General features: G+C 36.6%; 1 protein-coding gene across 1 annotated transcript in view; it reads right to left on the bottom strand.

Moving 5' to 3' along the window:
- DNAH10 (dynein axonemal heavy chain 10) overlaps positions 1 to 18,871 on the bottom strand; it is a 56,668-nt gene that overhangs the window by 34,592 nt on the left and 3,205 nt on the right. Inside the window, exons 4-29 of the mRNA XM_075769953.1 lie at positions 18,068 to 18,183; positions 17,408 to 17,600; positions 16,507 to 16,664; positions 15,689 to 15,919; positions 14,845 to 15,035; positions 14,200 to 14,398; positions 13,269 to 13,463; positions 12,492 to 12,662; positions 11,556 to 11,732; positions 11,031 to 11,204; positions 10,226 to 10,395; positions 9,347 to 9,498; positions 8,809 to 8,973; positions 7,908 to 8,115; positions 7,533 to 7,689; positions 5,872 to 6,348; positions 5,247 to 5,405; positions 4,793 to 4,909; positions 4,618 to 4,720; positions 4,204 to 4,382; positions 3,313 to 3,524; positions 2,843 to 2,999; positions 2,183 to 2,416; positions 1,958 to 2,080; positions 929 to 1,162; positions 179 to 402 (exon numbers count right to left, since the gene is read on the bottom strand). Coding sequence (XP_075626068.1) covers positions 179 to 402; positions 929 to 1,162; positions 1,958 to 2,080; positions 2,183 to 2,416; positions 2,843 to 2,999; positions 3,313 to 3,524; positions 4,204 to 4,382; positions 4,618 to 4,720; positions 4,793 to 4,909; positions 5,247 to 5,405; positions 5,872 to 6,348; positions 7,533 to 7,689; positions 7,908 to 8,115; positions 8,809 to 8,973; positions 9,347 to 9,498; positions 10,226 to 10,395; positions 11,031 to 11,204; positions 11,556 to 11,732; positions 12,492 to 12,662; positions 13,269 to 13,463; positions 14,200 to 14,398; positions 14,845 to 15,035; positions 15,689 to 15,919; positions 16,507 to 16,664; positions 17,408 to 17,600; positions 18,068 to 18,183 — 4,876 coding nt within the window. The remainder of the gene's footprint in view (positions 1 to 178; positions 403 to 928; positions 1,163 to 1,957; positions 2,081 to 2,182; positions 2,417 to 2,842; positions 3,000 to 3,312; positions 3,525 to 4,203; positions 4,383 to 4,617; positions 4,721 to 4,792; positions 4,910 to 5,246; positions 5,406 to 5,871; positions 6,349 to 7,532; positions 7,690 to 7,907; positions 8,116 to 8,808; positions 8,974 to 9,346; positions 9,499 to 10,225; positions 10,396 to 11,030; positions 11,205 to 11,555; positions 11,733 to 12,491; positions 12,663 to 13,268; positions 13,464 to 14,199; positions 14,399 to 14,844; positions 15,036 to 15,688; positions 15,920 to 16,506; positions 16,665 to 17,407; positions 17,601 to 18,067; positions 18,184 to 18,871) is intronic.

Below are 18,871 nucleotides of genomic sequence, written 5' to 3'. Positions count from 1 at the left end.
CATTTTTTTTCTGGTCAGTTAAAATACTGCATATGCATGTATTCATGTCCCTCCACATATGGAAATACAGGCTAAATTGTGTAAAAATTAAAAAATTAAGTCTTCATTTTGCTTTATCACTACAGGCTCATAAGAAAATATAAGATATTTGTGTTATCCTTGACACTGATTTTTTCACCTGCTTCTGTCTTCACAGTATCGAAAAATAGCTTCCTTAGTAAGGAGTCTGTTTGTTCGTCTCATTTCTGCTAGCACTGCTGTCATCCAGTTCTCCACTCTGCCTTCTGCAGCTACAGCCTGCCGGAACTCCATCACTTCCCCCTCAGCTGAAATCATGGCTGTTGCAATTTTCTCATCACTATCACCATCCTGAAACCTCAGGGAGGCTATGTTATCATACATCTGAAATGCACCAACAAAGAAACTCATTGGCATTTTAGAAACAAAGCTTCAAAGATTTAAGTGTATCTAGGTCCCATTTAATCTTGAAAGAAAATTTCCATGGACTCTAAAGAGAAATGGATCTGACTCTAAGTCATCAAATACAAATGCTGATACATAGCTCAGCAGCCCAACTGCAGAGTAAACAAGCAGATGATCTGGTCCAAATTACATTGACTTTTTTTCTAGAAAATAAAGATCTATTAGTAGCTACAGGAAGGTTCTTTAATGATTGATCATTCTAGTGCATCTTGAATGTTCCTCTACCAGTGTTCCTCTACCGTAACTACTACTGGCCAGTATGAGAGCCAGGAAAGATTATCAATCAGATTTGATTTGGTTATTCAGAAGCTTCTTCAAGAAGCTGCCAGGATGCCCTTTGTGTGCAATAAATACTAGTGTACCCTTAAGAGCATGTACAGTATAGTCTGTTAAACTTTTTAAAGCACCCAAAAGCACAAGGCACTGTGGAAGCCAGACTTTGTACCTTTATCATGTGTTCCTGGACACAAAGTGGGTTACTGCTGCCTAGGATACTAAGCAACTCATCATCAGATATAAAGAAAAATCTTGGGAAAGCATTTCGCTTGGAATCCAAATAATCGTTTAAGCTTTTCTGACATTTCTCCAGCACATCACTTATATGATGGAGGTCTGATAGACGATTTGGGGCTTCACAGGAATTTTTTATTGTTGGTTCTTTTACAGTTTCATCCATTATCTACATAGGGAGAAAAGAAAGTTTAGAAAATACTGAACAGCAATGGATTATACTAAATTACACTTAACTAGTGCCAAAGCACACAAGCAGCACAAGCAGTATAGGCTCTTAGAGAATTGGATTAGACAGTTTTAAATATGATTTCCTGTTGCTGCAGTAATATACGAAAACATGGAGAGAGCATGCTTTCAAAGCAGAGAGCATGAAGATACTACTGTAAAAGCAAGTGAAGCAAGACGAGCCTGTATCCCAAGTCATGCAGGCATATGCATATACCTGACTTTGCTCCTGTATACAGTGGGACTTCAGGTGAAGGACAGACATAGCATTTCAGAATTACAGTACCATCGCAATTTTGCAGATGGGAGAAAGAAAAGTAAGCCGTGTTCACACTGGGAGGATGTGTTCAGTATGGGAACAGTGGCATTATACCAGCAAAGTCTTTTTAGCATGCATGTAGATCCTCAATCTACAGCAACACATCTAAGCTTCTTATTATCATGGTAAAGGTAAAAAGATGTATCCAATGAAAGGAAAAGAGGATTCTGTCTGCCCTGTACTGCCAGCCAAGGATCACACCTCTGTCCAGTTTAGCTAAATCAGGAGAAGTCTTCGTTTATGACATGTGAAGTGAAACATGAGTTCCTGGGTTCCCCAATCTCATATTCAATGCAGTATAACATATGATACTATTCTCAGTGTTACAAATGACACTGAAGACTACAGCTAACTATGGAACTGGAAGCAAAATGCACTCAATAATTATGCTGGTCATAAGTCAAGTCAGTTACTTGCCTTTTTAAACATCCTGTCTACGCTGTCAAATATTTTGGCTTCCTCTGGAAGCTGTGATCTGATATCTCCACCAACAAAGATGCTCTCCAGGTACATCCATTTTCTCTGAACCACCATCCAGATCTAAGAATCAAATGTTACCATCAAAGAAAAAAAATATACAATAGAAATCCCTGATTATAGATAATAAGCATTAATTATTTAGTCCAGCACTTTCCTCCCTACCTCAATTACTTCACCAATCAATGACAGAGTTTTTTCCCAGTGGTGAATGGTTGAAAGGAAAGGACCCACAAATCGACTGCCCAAAACACTCTGAAGGTTGACATTGTTGTCATCCAGAATCTCTAAAATTTCATCTACAGATCCCAGAATAAAGCCCCGCTTCTCAGTGCCTTTGAAGTACATTTGTACAGTGAATTTCAGGTGTTCCCATGTTTCTGCTATTTCCTTCACACCCTGCATGTGAGCATAAAAAGATGCATTTTTCAGTCTTCAAAAACTAGACAACTATAATCTTAGCATAAAAATGAAACAATTAATTCAGCAAAATTTTTGCACAGATTTTCTAACTCTGGTTTATAAAAAAGGATCTACTTCAAAACATCATGATGGCAACAGAATGGATGGTTCTTCAGGTCCTGTTTCATAGGCCAAACTTGCTTATTTTAAGAAATCCAATACACTGCTGCCAAAGCCAAGATAGCTAGGATTCTGTGCCCTGTGGTAGCTTATTAACAGAGCTATTGATCTTAGCTGCCATCAGTTACATCATGGCACCTCCCTGAAGACGGCTGAACTTGCAGTTGTGTCTATATAAAAATCTCATATAAAACACAGACTGTTATCATCTCTTTTTAGTTTTATTATGATTTTTTACAATACCTTCTCAATGCTAAGTTCCTTAACAGCAGTTCCGACTATTTCACTGATAACATCTGAGTATCTGTGAAGTTCCATAGCGAACATATTCTCCAAAGTGAATGTTTCTGTCGTCATTTCAAAACATGTTCCTGTTCTCTCCATAAGGTCTTGCCAATGCCTGTTTTAAATGGACACATCAACAATTGTACCAACCACCATGATACAGTAAAGATGAAAATAACTGTAATTGAAAATATAATAATGAAACTATGTTTAGCACTCTATTGTTTAAACAACAACTAGTATTGTGAATACATAAAGTATCCTAGTCATCGTAGTCACTTTGCATGCTATTACACAATTTCATTAAGCAGAAAGCGAAGTTTCAAGCTGCAGGACATGGCATGACCCCAGTAACTGAAATTAAAACTTCTAACAAAACAAACAAGATCTTATATATTGAAAACGGATTTAAATAAATCAAAGCAAACCTTTCTCTTAAAGCTTCATTTTTCAAATCAAGCAACAAAGGAATGGAGTCTCGAAATGCCTTCATTTTTGTTTCCAAGTAAAAGGCTACTGGCATACTGCGTACTTGTTTGGGCAGCTTTCGAAGGGCTTTAAGAAATCCTTCAATTCCTTCCTGAAGAAACTGGACATTGAGGTTTATCCAGAGTGTCTGAGACCATTCCTTTTTAGCTGCCTGGCAATAGGTCATCAGGAGGTAAAAAAACCACATTTCCTTTTAGTTCTGACCAAAAAAGAAAAATCTTTCCACTACAGTAGGATCTAGAGACCACAGTCAGCATACAGATGTAATTGCATTAACATTTTACAAACAGAGGAAGAGACAGGTTCATGTCCAAGACAGATTCATAGCCAAACACAACCAGTTGTATAAGAAATAATCAAAAGGAAAAATGGAGAACAGGAAAAGCATCCTTAAGAGGATGCCCTACTTTACAGGGCATTTTAATTTTGGAAAAATATTATTAAAACTTATTAAAAATAGTTAAGATCAGTTCAAGCCTGACATAATCCATTGTCACTTGTGCATATACTATATCCAAAGTAGTTCCACTGAAACCATCAGGAGACTTGTGCAGTAAAATGCCACCCAATAATTATTAGGCAGGGAGGATATCCTATCTGATAAGAGTATGTGTTTGATCCACTATGGAGGCATTGCTAGTCCTGTAGTAACATCATTAAAATAATTTCATTGTGAAAGTCAATTACAGGTCACAGTTTATTTCATGCAGAGGCTTAGAACAGTTGATAGTAACTAGAGAACAATGCAGCCTCTTGTTCTCTCCCCCACCATTTCTGAATGTATGTGCATGAATATTTGTGTGCCTGTGTATACACAGTGCAATACTTACTCTTTGTAATTCATAAATTTCATAGATCTGCTTTAAACCTTTCATATCATTCTGTGCTTTCATTAAGTCAGGATACACTGTAACTGGCAAGTCAAAAAGTTTTTCAGCACTGCTCAGTTCCTGATGATTTTGTTCCAGTTTTTCCACTTCTTTTTCAAAAATGGCCATGAGTTCCAATCCTGTGAAAGGAGAGGAATTTTTCTAGATAAACTATCCCATAGATCATGGTGAATAAATAAGACAGCATTTGCATATAGTCTGTAGAAGTTATAGTACTAAAAATGTCACATTCCTGGTTGATCAGTTTGTATGTTAATAGCGAAAGGACAATTTTCTTGTTTTACATAAACTCTGAAGAATTGTCTGAAGAATAATATTTTTAAGACATCATTTTACACACATTAATCCATTTACCTTCATCAAGATTTTCCCCAACAGCACCAGGACCCTCGGTCACGAATTTATGGAAGAAATCTTCTATCTCTTTGCTGTAGTCCTCAATTTGTTGCTGTGTAATCTAAAGAGAACAGAGTTTAAATTGTCTTCCTTTCCATTTCTATTTTTTTTCAATATTAATTACAAGTATTACCTTTGTGAATTTTCTTTTTATGCCTCCAAGGTTGTGATCAACTTCTGATGCTTCAAATAAGAGAGTCTCCCATTTTTCCTTAATATTGTTGGCCATCTCTTGCTCTTCTTTAGCTACCTAAACCAAAACAAGTAAAATCTCTCACAAGAAATAATTAGTCACAAGAAAGCAAGGAATATATGCTTACATTATAAATTTGCAAAACAGAAGATCCGCACTGAAGTGATCTGAATCAGATTTAAACAGATGTAATATGTCCATTTTAAAAGGGAGATAGTGTTTTGAGAAGGGGGTTTGGACTAGACAATCTCCAGACATCCCTTCTAACCTCAACAATACTACGATTCTGTAAAATGTCTTAAAAGGAAAACATTTATTCTGTCACATGTGAGGCATTTGTGCCCCTAGCTCAAATGTGAAACGTTTTATCAGACAAGGCATAACATGCGCTTACTGGAATATTGTACATTGCAAGAGTTCGGTATCTCTCCCGGATGTCCAAGTATTTCAGTTCCACCTTGAAGGACATGCCTTTGATCTCTGCAATTGTATCAAGGACAATTTTGAGATCTTCCAGGGAATCTGGAGGTCTCATAAGACTCTGTGATAAGCTCTGCAAGAAGTAAAAATCATCTCCAGAAGCAATACTTACAAAGCAATTCGGCAGAATTATAATTATTAGTCACACACAAACCACAAGTAAGTAACATGCAGATTCATTTTCATTTTTAGTCTGTGTGATAAAGATAACACACACATCTACAAAAAGTCAACAAAAAGTAAACTCCAGTACAGGGAGGATGTTTTTGCTACAATGAAATAGAAGTTTTAAGCGGCAGTTTAAAGGGAACTTCAGAATTACCAGCATGAACCTTTCACCAGTACAGGAGTGAGAATGTCCTGGGTTTTCATGTTACTACTCTCCCCTGTTTCCCAGCTACAGAGAGGTACAGCTCACCTCTTTACATAAGACATATCAGAATACACTAAATAGTTTCAACCAATTTGGAACGTGGTTCAGATCATCACCTACTAGTCAGTGCTAGCTACATCAGACGACAGGAACTGAAAACATCTACCTGAATCTCCTCCTGGAGACTGAAGAGTTCCTCTCTTGCTGACTCGTTAAGCAACCTTCCAAGTGAGACCACCCAGCCTATAGCATTCTCCTGCACTGTGTAGGCTAAAGGAGCCAGCTGAAGCCTGATAAATTGCTCATCTTTAATCAAGGGCTGTTGAGTTACTTCTTGAGCTACCTTCAGATAAAACTGTAACTCTTCATCAAAGGTGACACAAGCAGTTTTTTCTGCAGCTAACTTCTCCATGACAATGCTTTTGTCTAATTTCCAGAGCAGGTGGTACCTCTTCCATTGGTTCAAATACTTGCTGAGAGAAGCCAGGAGTTTGTGGACATTCTGAGTGATGAGAACAGCCTGTTCAATTATCAGAGGGTTCTGGGAGACATCATTGTAAAAGCTGAAAGTGATAATTTCATCTTCCTCGACACGCTGAGGAGGGCATTCAATACATGTACCATGCATCCATCGTACAAAATGCTAGAGTTTTCAAGACAGGGTTGAAAAACAGTTACTTTGTTCAGAGTCATTTTAATCAAATCATTCATAGAATCGTAGAATCATTTAGGTTGGAAAAGACCTTTAAGATCATTGAGTCCAACTGTTAACATAACACTGCCAAGTCTCACTAAACTATGTCCTAAGCCCCACACCTACACACCTTCTAAATACCTCCAGGGATGGTGACTCAACCACTTCCCTGGGCAGCCTGTTCCAATGCTTCATAACCCTTTCAGTGAAGAAATTCATCATTATTTAGCAGACAATGTAGGAAGTGGTGTGAATGATTTCACAAATCAATTGCTTTTCTGACAGCAAGAAAAGAGATTACATTTTCCCATAAACTTGAGAAAAGAGTTAATTTCATCCTAACAAAACCTTGCTTTTAAAATCTGTGCTGAGCAACTATATAGCATGACACCGAGAAACAGGTAGTAGGTCAAACAGGTGGAATACAGCAGTGGAGCAGAACAACAAATCTGAGCATAGGATGCACACTTAATCTAAATTTATTCATTTCAGGTGACATCTGGAATCATTGCTCCATTAGCACAGGACAGGAACACTGCCATGATATTTGGCTTCTTTTCTGGAAAGCAGTTCAATGTGAACATACTTATACAGGGAAATATCGCTACATCTTTGCCAGCAAGCTAGATAGTTCATCTGCTGTAAACCTGCTGTCCTAGATGTGTCCTAGATGCCCTTCTCCCAACATTTTCTGAACTGTTTTTCTGTTGGTTTTGAGGAGAGTCGTAACACAGAGAAAGCTGCTCACATCTCACATTGCTTATTCCACCAGCTTATTCATACATCAGAAAGCAGCACCTGCACCACAATCTGAAAAGTCTTTCCTTCTGATGCATGTGGATTTATAGAACCAAATCATGTCCTTATGCTGCCAAAACTGCTGACAAGTAATAAATAATTTTGCCTGAGTAAAAATTGCATGAAGCTTTATGGCAATTTTTTTTCCTTTGTCATCAGCTTGTAAAATTAGGCCAGTCTGTAAAATTAGAGCAATGTACTGGATATTTTGATTTCAAGATAAAACAATCTGAATCTTCCCTTTGACACTTATGCTTGCCCAAACATAAAGCAAGATTCATTCATTATAATCACAAGCAAACTCGGGTAACAAGTAAATCTTAATCAAAAATCACCTTAGTGACCTCAACACAGTCTCGGATACATTGTACAGTCATTTTGTCAATCTCACTGGCATTAGGTTGCAAGATTATCTCGGGAACAGATAAAATAGCTTCTGTTTGGAACAGTGGCACGTTAGCAAGAACAGCTGCATTAAAAGTCTGCAAATTCCTGCGAAAGGAAAAAAATCGTCAAAGATAGTAATAATCAGGTACTGGCCCCCACGGAAATGCTCAACAGAGACTGCAATTATCAGGTATGTGCTTAGATATACAAGTAGATCTGTATTCTGTGTCCAAATAGAGTATCAGTATACATACTGATCAACAGATCCAGAAAACCCACAAGATGAAAGACTGAAAATCCATTAAAGCAAACAATTGACTTACTTCACAATTAACTGTGTCAACACCTGATAAATCCTATTTTCCCAGTATGCATAATAGGAAGTTAATTTTGGAGATTTGCCACTGTTCGTATTGCCAATTTGTCCTTCCACTTTCATTAGCAATTGTGGAATGGCAGTATACTTTCTAACCATGTGTGCCACATCTTTTACTCTTTCACACTTAACATATTCAAAAAATTCTTTCGCTTCTGCAAAAGACACAAAAATTAGCATTATTAACTGCAAAAGGCCTAACAAACTAGCATACTGGAATAATGAGCTGGGCTTTATTTGTGAACATGAACTTGATCTTGTATACTGATTAAAAATACCTTCACTTATTAATGCTTAATTTATTAATATTTCAGCCCTCTGATTTTATATGGATTCAATTATTTAATAGCAACCATTAGATATGAAAATAACCTTTTTAAGACTTACAAAGCATTGAAAGAAATTTGGTCCACCACCCACTCCCTCAAGTGAAAAAGAGACCTGGGAGACAACCACCTCACCGCAATTTCCATCTGATGAAACCAGCTCAGTTCAGATGGCCAAGAAGGGAGCTGACACTCCATGCAGATTGCAGCTCTAAGACTACACTACTGCATACAAGAAGGATAAGGAAATCAAGGGAAAGCTAGGGGGAAAGTGATCAAAAGCAAGGTAGACACAAGTCAAATGATCTATTTGTATACTCGTCTTTATGATTCTTTCATTGCCACCGTCAGCTTTAGAGTACTGAAGGTCTGCTTGTGATTCCTCTGTTACACCATGAAATACTACCGTAACTAGTTTTGGTAACAATTTAAAGGGTTGATCGTAGCAACTAAAAATGCAAAGTAGCAGACAGAACAAAATAAAACATCGCAGAACTTGGAAATGAAAATATAAAGACTTACTAGGAAGTTCATCACCATTTTTTGAAAGTGGAAACTTAAAGAGATTTGTTGATTCTATTAACAGAAGTTTGTTGCTTATGTCTTCAGAATTATTATGAATCTGATGGACAAGTGATTCAAACTTCCTGATGGCTTGTGTACATCGGACAATAAAGTCACCAATACCTTGAAATAAATCACAACCATTTGTTTTTTTTCTTTTAACAAGTATTTCATCAGTGCATCAAAATTGCCACACCCAGATGTGTTTTATCTCTGAGAATGAACTGATGCTCTGCAGATAGATTAGATGATAATCCTTCATCTACCTCCCTTGCAGCTGTTATCTAAGGGTCTCTATCCATTTCCATTCAGTCCTTTAAATATAATACAAACGTAAGAAATACCCTCCAGGATCAGAGTCTGTCTAACCTACTATTCTGACCCTGACCATGGCAATAGGATGTACCATTTAGGGATACATTGCTGTCATATGACATCAAAAATATATTGCAGAAAATCAGTATCTAAGGCCATTTTAAAATAGTATCTCCATTACCTAAGGAGTTCCAATTGAGTCTTCTGTGCCCTGATTTGAACACTCTCCAGAGTTCTTGAATATGGTCATCAAGAAGTTTCGTTTCTGCTTCATTCAGTGTTCCCATTAATTTGTGATAGTGATCCAGCATGTTTTTCAATCTATTTGTATACCTAAGGAGTGTAAGAAACACACCAACAACAAAACATAAAAATCATGATTTTCTGGACATACAGCTCTGAATTCAGATCAAAGAGCAGATCACTTCCATCATTCTGTTCAGACTTCCATATAAAGCAAAATATGCAGAAATAACTACTGAATGTGTATTGATTATAAATGTAATTTATTTCCTATTGAAAACAAAAGAAAAAATTCGTATGGCTCCAATAGTAGCTTGACAAACCTCTCCTGCCTCAAGTCAGAAAAAGTTTTTAAGACAGCCTCAGTTTGAAGCACGTAAGTGAACTCAACAGGTGAACTTTAAAATCCAGCTAGGGCTCTTATCGGCATACCTGTGTGCTAAGTGCCTGTGATAATTTGGGCAAAAGTGACTTATCCAAGGCTGTACGAGAAGAAAGCAGCAGTGAGTTTAAATATGAGCTGAAATCTGAATGGCACTAACAATTTGTTGCAAAACAAATTACTTTCCTTGTTTTTCCTCAGATTTTGATGTTAATCTGTGTAACATAGTCCTACAGGGTAAAGGATGCAGACAGCACCAGAGAAAAGTTTGTTAGTGCAATGTGGCCATTAGTAATTTTACCCTTAAAAAAAAGTCACTAAGTGCTCTCACATTTCCAAAATTTGACGACTCAGGGCCCATTCCCGTTTGGAGTGAAATCATTTGAAACACTGCCATAACTCTGTATGTGAGCAGATATTCTGTTACAGCCTTACCTGAGATATTTGTCTTCCTGTAATGCCACATATCTTGCTATTTCTGGGACTGGAAACCCTAGTTGTTCCATGTACTTTGTTTCAACGATAATCTCTTGGAGCATGGGAGAAAAATTTACTATGAAGTGGATACTTTTCTTTGTGGTGACAGGCTCCTCTGTTAGAGAGCTCTACAACACAAGAAAAAGCAGCAGCAAAGAGAGCAACACTGAACTGTTACAATGCTCTTGAGGACATTTGGTAAGGCAACAGGTAAAAGTCAGGACAGCTGACATTCAGAGCTTGTGGAAATGCCTTTAAAATTCAATAGGAAGCAACCTCAGCATTCCAGTTTCAGAAATCATACACAACTACCTCTTCAGTGAAAGGGTTACAAGAAACAAACCAAATAACCTCTGCTTCCATATGGCTGCAACCAGGTACAACAGAAATCCCAGTGGAAGTTCACAGTCAGACAAAAGTTTAGGTAGAACAGGATTCTGCATCATCTCTGCTGGGAACCTACCTCTGTCTAACTCAGGTCCAAATTTTGTTGTAATGTGCCAAAGATGTTGCACTAAAATCCCCAAATTAACAGGAATTACAGCACAGAAAAACACACAGAGAAACTACTTTCATCCATTTGCCAGGTCATTCAGCAATTATGTCTTATAAAGGACCACAAACAATTCTGAGCTCAGAAGTTTTGAAATTTTCCTTTCAAAACCTGTGTTTAAAATATTCTTCAAAAAATCTCACTGACCATCAGATAGGTTTCAGCTCGTCCCCACAGAGAAGTGTGGTATACTATCTTCCTATATCTCACCTGCTCAGAAGTCTCTGGATTAACATGGGTTGCAGCCCCACCAGTGATGACAGTCAGCAGAGTATTTTTCAGTAACACTGGGAGTATCTGTTCTGTCCCATCTCTCCACTGATTGTATTTTTGATCTTCATACTCTTTCATCCTCTTGGCCACCTGAAGATATATTTGCTTTACCTAGAAAGGAAAATTCTGTATAATTAAAGACTATGAGAAATGTTCGACTAACTTGAGTTAATAAGGTATCTCAATATGGTTTCTAATTTTTATTAGATGAGAGGGCATGTAATGCCTTGTAATTAATACAGGCGATAGAGAATTTAGGCTCTTGAATTCTGTCATTGATTCCATCACTGCCTCTGGGAAACAGTGGGAAGGTCCCAATCAGCTTTTCATGTCTAACATGGCTTGCTGTGTGCAAAGACATTCTTGGAACTTCACCTCACAGAAGAGCACTTTCATATCTTTAGAAGATGGGTATGAAGAAAGTATTTCTTCCTTCATTAAATCTCAAAAGGACAAACATACTTCCTGTCCACGTTCACTAGCAAGCAACTCCTCTACTTCTTGAAATCGAATAATAGTCTGTTTGATCCGACAGAAAAGGGATCGAGACCAGTATATTGCTCCAGCCACTGGAGGATGATTCTTGTACAAAGGTGGATCCTTGAGGTTCTGAACAAAGATTTGCTTAACATTTTTGACCTAGAAGAAAATAAAATATTGCAAAGAATCATTTCTTCACTTGCTTGTCCATGTCAGTACACAGCACAAGCGCTGAAGCTAATTCCAGCAACAGGATAAAACCAATTCTTCTTTTCATTTTTCATGCATCTCTTGTTTGTATTAATTGCATTACAGAGAGTGTCTTCCTTTCTATATCTTGTAGAACTGCTATTGCGGCAGTGTTTTCTGTAAGACTACACTTTATCGTTAAACTCAATGTTCTTTGAAATATCAAGAAAAATGCTATGACATGAAAGGCTTTCCATCATAGAGTCTTCAATGTGTCAGAAATTATTTCTGTCTTCACAGTTGATCTCTGACACCTTTTGGTCATACCATGAACAACTTCTTGTCCATCACAAAAGAGCTGTAGGATGTGAAAGATGTGTTTTCTCAGGAAGGACTACTGTTGAACTGCTGTTCACAAGGTAAAGGAACAGCCACAAGCCTCGCTGCATGCAGAGTACATGCAAATATTTTTCAGTTCCCATGCAGTGCCACATGCAGATTATTATATATTCATATACAGATATGCACATCCATTTCAGCAAATTAACCATACCATTTCTCCAACAGGCTCCAAAAAATGACAGCAATTATTATGTTTATTTCGTAAAACTTGTCAGTCTTTCAGATATTAAATGGCACTATGCAGGTATTTAGACATATACACAGATTTATGATTTTCACTAGGTAAAAAGCTTCATGTACTACATAAGAAATCCTTAAATTATATACCTCTTTACAGTATTGGTCCAAAATATCATTGAACTTCATCATCATCTGCTTATGAATGGTTTCACGAGAGCGGATGTGTTTGAATTTTAACAGCATGTCAAATGCAGCTTCTGCTGATCGAAGGGTCTTAAAAGATTCATCAATGAAGTTTTTGGTCTCTTCTTCAATAACCTAAACAAAAGAAGAAAGCCAAGAAATCCTATCACTTAGAGATTCATCTTGCAAAACCAAGAAAGGAAGGCAAAATGAAAATACTTCATTATAATTAGTGGTCAACCATATTTGCACTATTTTTTGTCCTGTAAATTACTAACAAACTCATGGCTTTCCAGTAAGCTGCAGCAAATTAATGTTAATTAATGTGTCTGCTTGGCAGGTATATAAATCACAAAAAAACATGGTAACAATTTGTACTTTGTGGGTATTCTTAGCTGAGGGGTGAAAGACTGAATCAATCCAGAAAAGGAACTTTTTTGTAGGACATGATTGAGACATGAATACAGGGCAGGATATGTAGCTGTTCATGCTGTAGCGATTCTGCCAATGAACAAAAGTGTGCTTCACCATTTTCAAGATAAAATGAAACTATAAACAAAAACAACTTGGAAACAGAATACGACTTAAAAAATTAGTCAAATTCCTCACATTTTCATTTACATATTTATTCATTTTTCTTTTGCAAGCTTACATTTACTTTAAATGAAAATGTTTATATTCTAGAAGGAATTTGTATATAGGAAGTAAGGGGGGGGGGATGTGACAGTATGTGGTACTTACTGAAACTTCTTCTTTAAATTCTTCCATAATAACTTTCCAGTCATGTGCACTTTTGATGCTAAAAGGGTCAAAAGTCAGTTCTTCCATAGGACTGGTTAGTTCATTTACTCCTCTCACTAGATCATCAATACGCTTTGGATCCCCTGTGACAGTTTTCAATTCAGGACTAAATATATTGTAAAACTCTTCAGTGATCTGTTAATTCAGAACATACCAGAAAGCTTTACTTTGAATGGTTTGAACACATCTATCTGATATTACTTCCTTTAAAAAATAAAAACGGCTCGAAGAATGATCAATTCGTGCTGTGATTTACATTTCATATATTTCCATACAAGACAGTAGCTTTATGGAAAAAAACCAAAACCACCACTCTACAGGCCCAACACTTCAGCTGTTAAAACAGATATTACTTGGTTATTACTCCTTTTTATTCTACTTTTCACATACGCAGTTTTTACATATACAGTCTATAGCATCTGACCATTGATAGACCACTAATATTTCTAGTTAACCTGACTTAAATTAGCCTAAATGTAGCATTTCTCCATTCATATGTTATGCTGCAATTGATATACTGATTCATATATGGTCAAATTTTATATTATAGTATATTTAAATGGTTATTTTATCTAAAGTTATATCATTAAGCTAGCAACCCATGAAAACTGCAAATCTGTGAAACAGTTGTTACAAGTCTGTATGTTCATAACAGGAATGTACACAGTAATATCTTTCCTCAACCAGTTATTTCGTCTCCAGCATTAAGTAAAGCTTTGTTGGAATCAAAGGCACTGCTCAGGTCTTAAACACAAAACCACTCACAGAACTAAAGGATGTTAACATTTCAACAACCACAATACAAAAGAATCTCCTCTACAGAGCATGACACTGATCATACAATCCCTTTATTTATTGTCTATATTACTACCTGCAAAATATCATACAGATCTTGACAGACTGAAGTCATGTAATCTGTTTTTTCAAATAAACGCTTTCGGTCAAATTCCCAGTGTTGCTCTCTTCCTGAGGCTTCAATCTGGGCACGAACAGCAAAATAACATTTCTTCCATTGTTCAAGAGCGCTTTTGGCTTCTGCTATTTTCTTTTTTGCAGCAGGTCTATCTTCTCTATTAATCAAATCAAAACAGTTAAGATACTATAAGATAGAAAGACTATAGATAGAAAATTTTATTTCAACTGAGTTAATACACTCTGGTTTAGCAGCTTCTAATTATAAAAGATTTAGGCACAACTGTGAGGTCTTAATTTTCAGTGTGACTGATTTTGAAAAGAGACATTATTTCAGGACTGATTTTGACAATATTTATGCTTTTACCACTATAATTTTATTGGGTTTATTGATTTATGTCTTTTCAAGAAAAAAGAAGACAAGCACCTATTTCTTCAGGGCTGATTCAGTAATCTATGAAAATTACAAAATAAATTTCCTTTTAATTGACCTTCTAATACAATTTCAGACAGTGAAAAACACTGAAACCTATCTGATGAAAGTGTTATCTACTGCACAGCTTTTAATCAATACAGCCTAGATAAACAGGAATCCAGTACTTACTTAAACAGTGTGTGTAAATCCACAACTTTGTACACTCTTGTTGAAATTTCCCATGCAATTCGTTCCATGAGGGGTACCATCCGTTCATCCGTGTTGTAATGCCGTGAAATAGTCCACACCATTCTCAGGGCATTCATTAGCGAAGGAATTGTATCCAAGACAACATTAAACCCAGTGCCATGTGTTAAATTCTATTAAATGTATTGTGAATAAGATGTCATGAAAGGATATAGATACATATTCTATAAGATAACATTTATTCTAAAGATACCTGAAGTTAAGAAAGTGTGTGACATTATTAAAAAAATAACCCAGTCAAGGAAACACCCTAGTGCCTAAGTAACATGCATGGTTAGGAATGTGCAAATCTGCATGTATTGCTCCAAATGCTTTTTAGGTCCTGTCTCATTAAAATTCTCTTTCTGTAAAAGCTGTCCCAAGACTGGCTTTGGCTCAACTCTTTATTTGGATGTTTGGATGATCTTCAATAAAACTTAAAAATTGAGACATCAGCTGTAATCAGTGTTAGAAGCTACCTCAAAAATGCAGTAGAGAAATCTTTGTTTTCCCCAATTCAGCTATGCTATCAAATTCTCCCAAGGCTGTGATTCACAAACCAAGCTGTTCACAGCTCTGGGCTTCTGCTTTCAAACACTAGAAGAACTGTAACTCAAATAAAATAAGCAAACCTTTTTATTTTTTTAATTAAGTATAAAAAAACCTAGAATATATCTTTATTGCTGATAAAAAGTAAAAAATAAACAAGAGGTGATTATATCAAGAGAGAAGCCAAACTCAGGTAACTACAGTCAAAATTTCACAAAGTTTTCTTAAGGATACGTACCTTCAAATGGCGTTCAAGAGTTGAAAGAAATTTAACATTATCTAGAGCTTCCACATGATGTTTTCTGAGGTCACTTATGACTATCTGTAAATCTCCAACATGCTCAGATTCAGCTTCCTGTAATATTTCCAAGACTTTTTGCACTTCTGGAAGCTTTGTCTGTTCAGTAAGAGCACTTAAAGTATCATTTCTTTCACACCAGAAGTCAATTTCTGCAAGCGGACCATTACCCTACAAGTAATGTGGAATAAAATAAAAATTCTAAATGCAAGAGTGAAAACCAATAACCAGGACTATATTTGTTCCTTCTTTGCAATATGCTGTATACTGAGAAAATACTGAGAAAAACCTGATATGATTCAACCATGCAAAAAACCCAGACAGAAGAAGATCCTTGCAATCAGATGAGTTTTACACACACTGAAGGGAACTGCTCATGGGGAGTATATCCCTGAGTTGGAGCTGGAGAGTCCATGTTTGCAAAAGCTTATGCACAAGTAACTTTGTAGACATGAAATCCCTCAGTACGTTTAATGGTATTACTCATATGTGTGTTTGCAGAATCAGAATCTTACAACTGGAATTTTTTTTTGTTTGAGAGAGATGACTTTTTTCAAGCAAAAATATAGTCATATATTTAAAGAAAAAATCACTGCAGATTCCTCACTACTTTTGTTCTACTTTACGTCAATTAGTATATGGCTTTCAAACATGAAGATGAATTAACAATGAGCACAAACCATTCAAAGATATTCTTGTGGGGAAATAAAGTGATGTCTCTGGGAATAAAAGCAGCTTGGTGTTATATGTTACGTTACCTGTGGAACCTTCTTCAGTTGTTCCTCTAGAGGTGTGGATATTAATTTCTGCCAGGTCACTGCACAACCTTCCAGAGCTTCAACAACTTCTGGAACTGTGGCAAGAACAGCCACTTCTCCATCTAGATTTATAGTTGGCATCTCCAGTTTAATATGTCCTATTAGAAGGAAAGGCACGTAAAATTAACTGTCTTGTTTCATCAGCATTGGTAAGGCAACATCACTGAAATGGCTTGTACCTTGCATCTCAATAGCTACTTGAGGATAGGTAACATACCACCTGCTCTGCCTATTTGAGAATATGGCAAAATGCGTCCAGTTGCTTGACAGTTAACACAGTGCAAAGAAAGATATATTCCTAGAAATAAATGAAAAGCTCTCAGCTCTCAAACCTTAACCCAGTCTCTAACTATTAAGAATTAGGATTAGGGCTTTGCTGAAGAAAATTATCAATCTGCCTATTATAGGCCACTTCGCCCTCCTTAATGGCATGACAGTAGCCCCTGTCAGAGAAGGGATGCTAAACAACACGGGAAAGTCTCATTCAGTCTACCACTTTGTATACCCTGCTACGGCCTGAGTCCCCTGAACATCGGTAGGCAATGAGGCATGTTTATCCTCTTTCCTATTCTTACTCCAGACTGTTTGAAAGACTGACACTGATTTTATTGATTTCTCCATAATGCCTGCTGTGCTTCAGGGCAGTAAAAATACTACTGTTATCAGCAAAGAGAAACTTTAATTAGGTCTGGAGCTTCCTTAGAAACTGTATGTATGTGTTATTCTATATAAAGCCATTCCTAGGTGAACCTCTTTCTACTGTCATGTACTCTAAACAACACAGTGCTGGCACAGGCAGAACACTTGCCTACAGTTTGTTGTGCAGTCGCCTGAGTAGCACTGAATAATTTTTGCCTGTTCATTCGAATCTCATTCCTCATCTCAGTATTACAGGATTCCACAGGCTGTTCTTTCTTTTCTGCAAGCTCAGTCCTGGGTAAATTCTTTTTTTCAGAATCTGTGTTTTCACTATCCGAAGGAAAGGAAGTTTCCTCAGCCTGCTGCTGACTATAGGAAAGAGCTGGTGAAAACACCTATAATTCAAACAGGTACCATAAATTAGATGGTTCATATCAAAAAAGAAAACAATAGAAGTCAGCTTACTAGCAATTCACTTAAGCATTGTTGTTCTAAAATTTAATTGAATTGCACCTCCTTCCATTTCACCTCTTTAGCATCATTCTTTCTGCCCCAAGTTCTGCAGGGGAATAGCTCCAGCATGCTTTCACAAAAGTCTTAGCACAAAAATAAATGTATTTGGTGTCACACTCTTAAATGTTTCTCATAAAGGGCTGGGCAATGAAGTAATGCCTGTCTCCACATCCTTAAAAAAAAAACTGGGAAACAAAATATCAAGTAACGATTAACAAAAACTTCATTATGGCATAGGAAGGTGAATATTAGTATTTTTTACGTATAGTCTATATGGTCAGCAGAATACTAAACAGGAAAATCATAGAAACACTGAAGACTTCATGTATAAAAGCTGTAACACATTTACCTGTGAGATGGCATTCTTTAGCATCAAAAAAGTATCATCAGACAGTACACCAAACTTTATTACTTTAGGAAGAATCTCATTAGCTTCAGTCAGGTCATTAGGTTCAGTAACTCTTTCTAAACAGTATACAAACAATTAGCATAAATCAAATCATTTGATACAGAAAGCAATGATTAAAACAATAGCATAAAGTCCTTTCTATAATAAGTTAAAACTCCAATAAACCAAACTGTTTATCATAAACTAGATTTGATGCAAATCACTTTCAAAATCAGTGCTGGTTTTAATAGTGCAGATGCTTTTTCAGAAAGGGCAGAAAAAAATACTTAAGTGTTGTCATCTGACTCCAAGTCTTTACAATCCAACCTTATAGTTCAGAAATGCTTTTCTGTTCAAACAAAACAGTACCCTTGATTTGAACTCCTATTCTACAGACCAGGAAAATCTTGCACAGAACTGCCACAAAATGACAAAAGACATTATCATAATTTTTTTCCCCCCTCAAATGTCCTGTTTCTATAAAAACTGAAACTAATAGGCACATACAAAATACTCTGTAGCTTCAAAGCACGTATGTTGCTGCTTGGTGAGCCCATATTAATGTTTGTGCTGGGACCAGTCTCTGGCACTACAGTAGAGTTCACAGACTGCTGATAGATCTTGGATATAGGTGTGGAAATACCTGTTTGTTTTAGTGTAGAAGCTGTTGCCTATGGGTATAGAGCTAGATACTGAGGTCCGATTGCAACCAGAACCAGAGCTACTCCAGATGCTGGAATAACGATTGTCATTGGGTTTATGATA

The sequence above is a fragment of the Balearica regulorum genome, chromosome 17 (genome assembly GCF_011004875.1).
Source record: "Balearica regulorum gibbericeps isolate bBalReg1 chromosome 17, bBalReg1.pri, whole genome shotgun sequence".
NCBI classification, from domain to species: domain Eukaryota; kingdom Metazoa; phylum Chordata; class Aves; order Gruiformes; family Gruidae; genus Balearica; species Balearica regulorum.
Note: the sequence above shows the minus strand (reverse complement) of the source record. Positions and strands in the feature narration are given on the sequence as shown.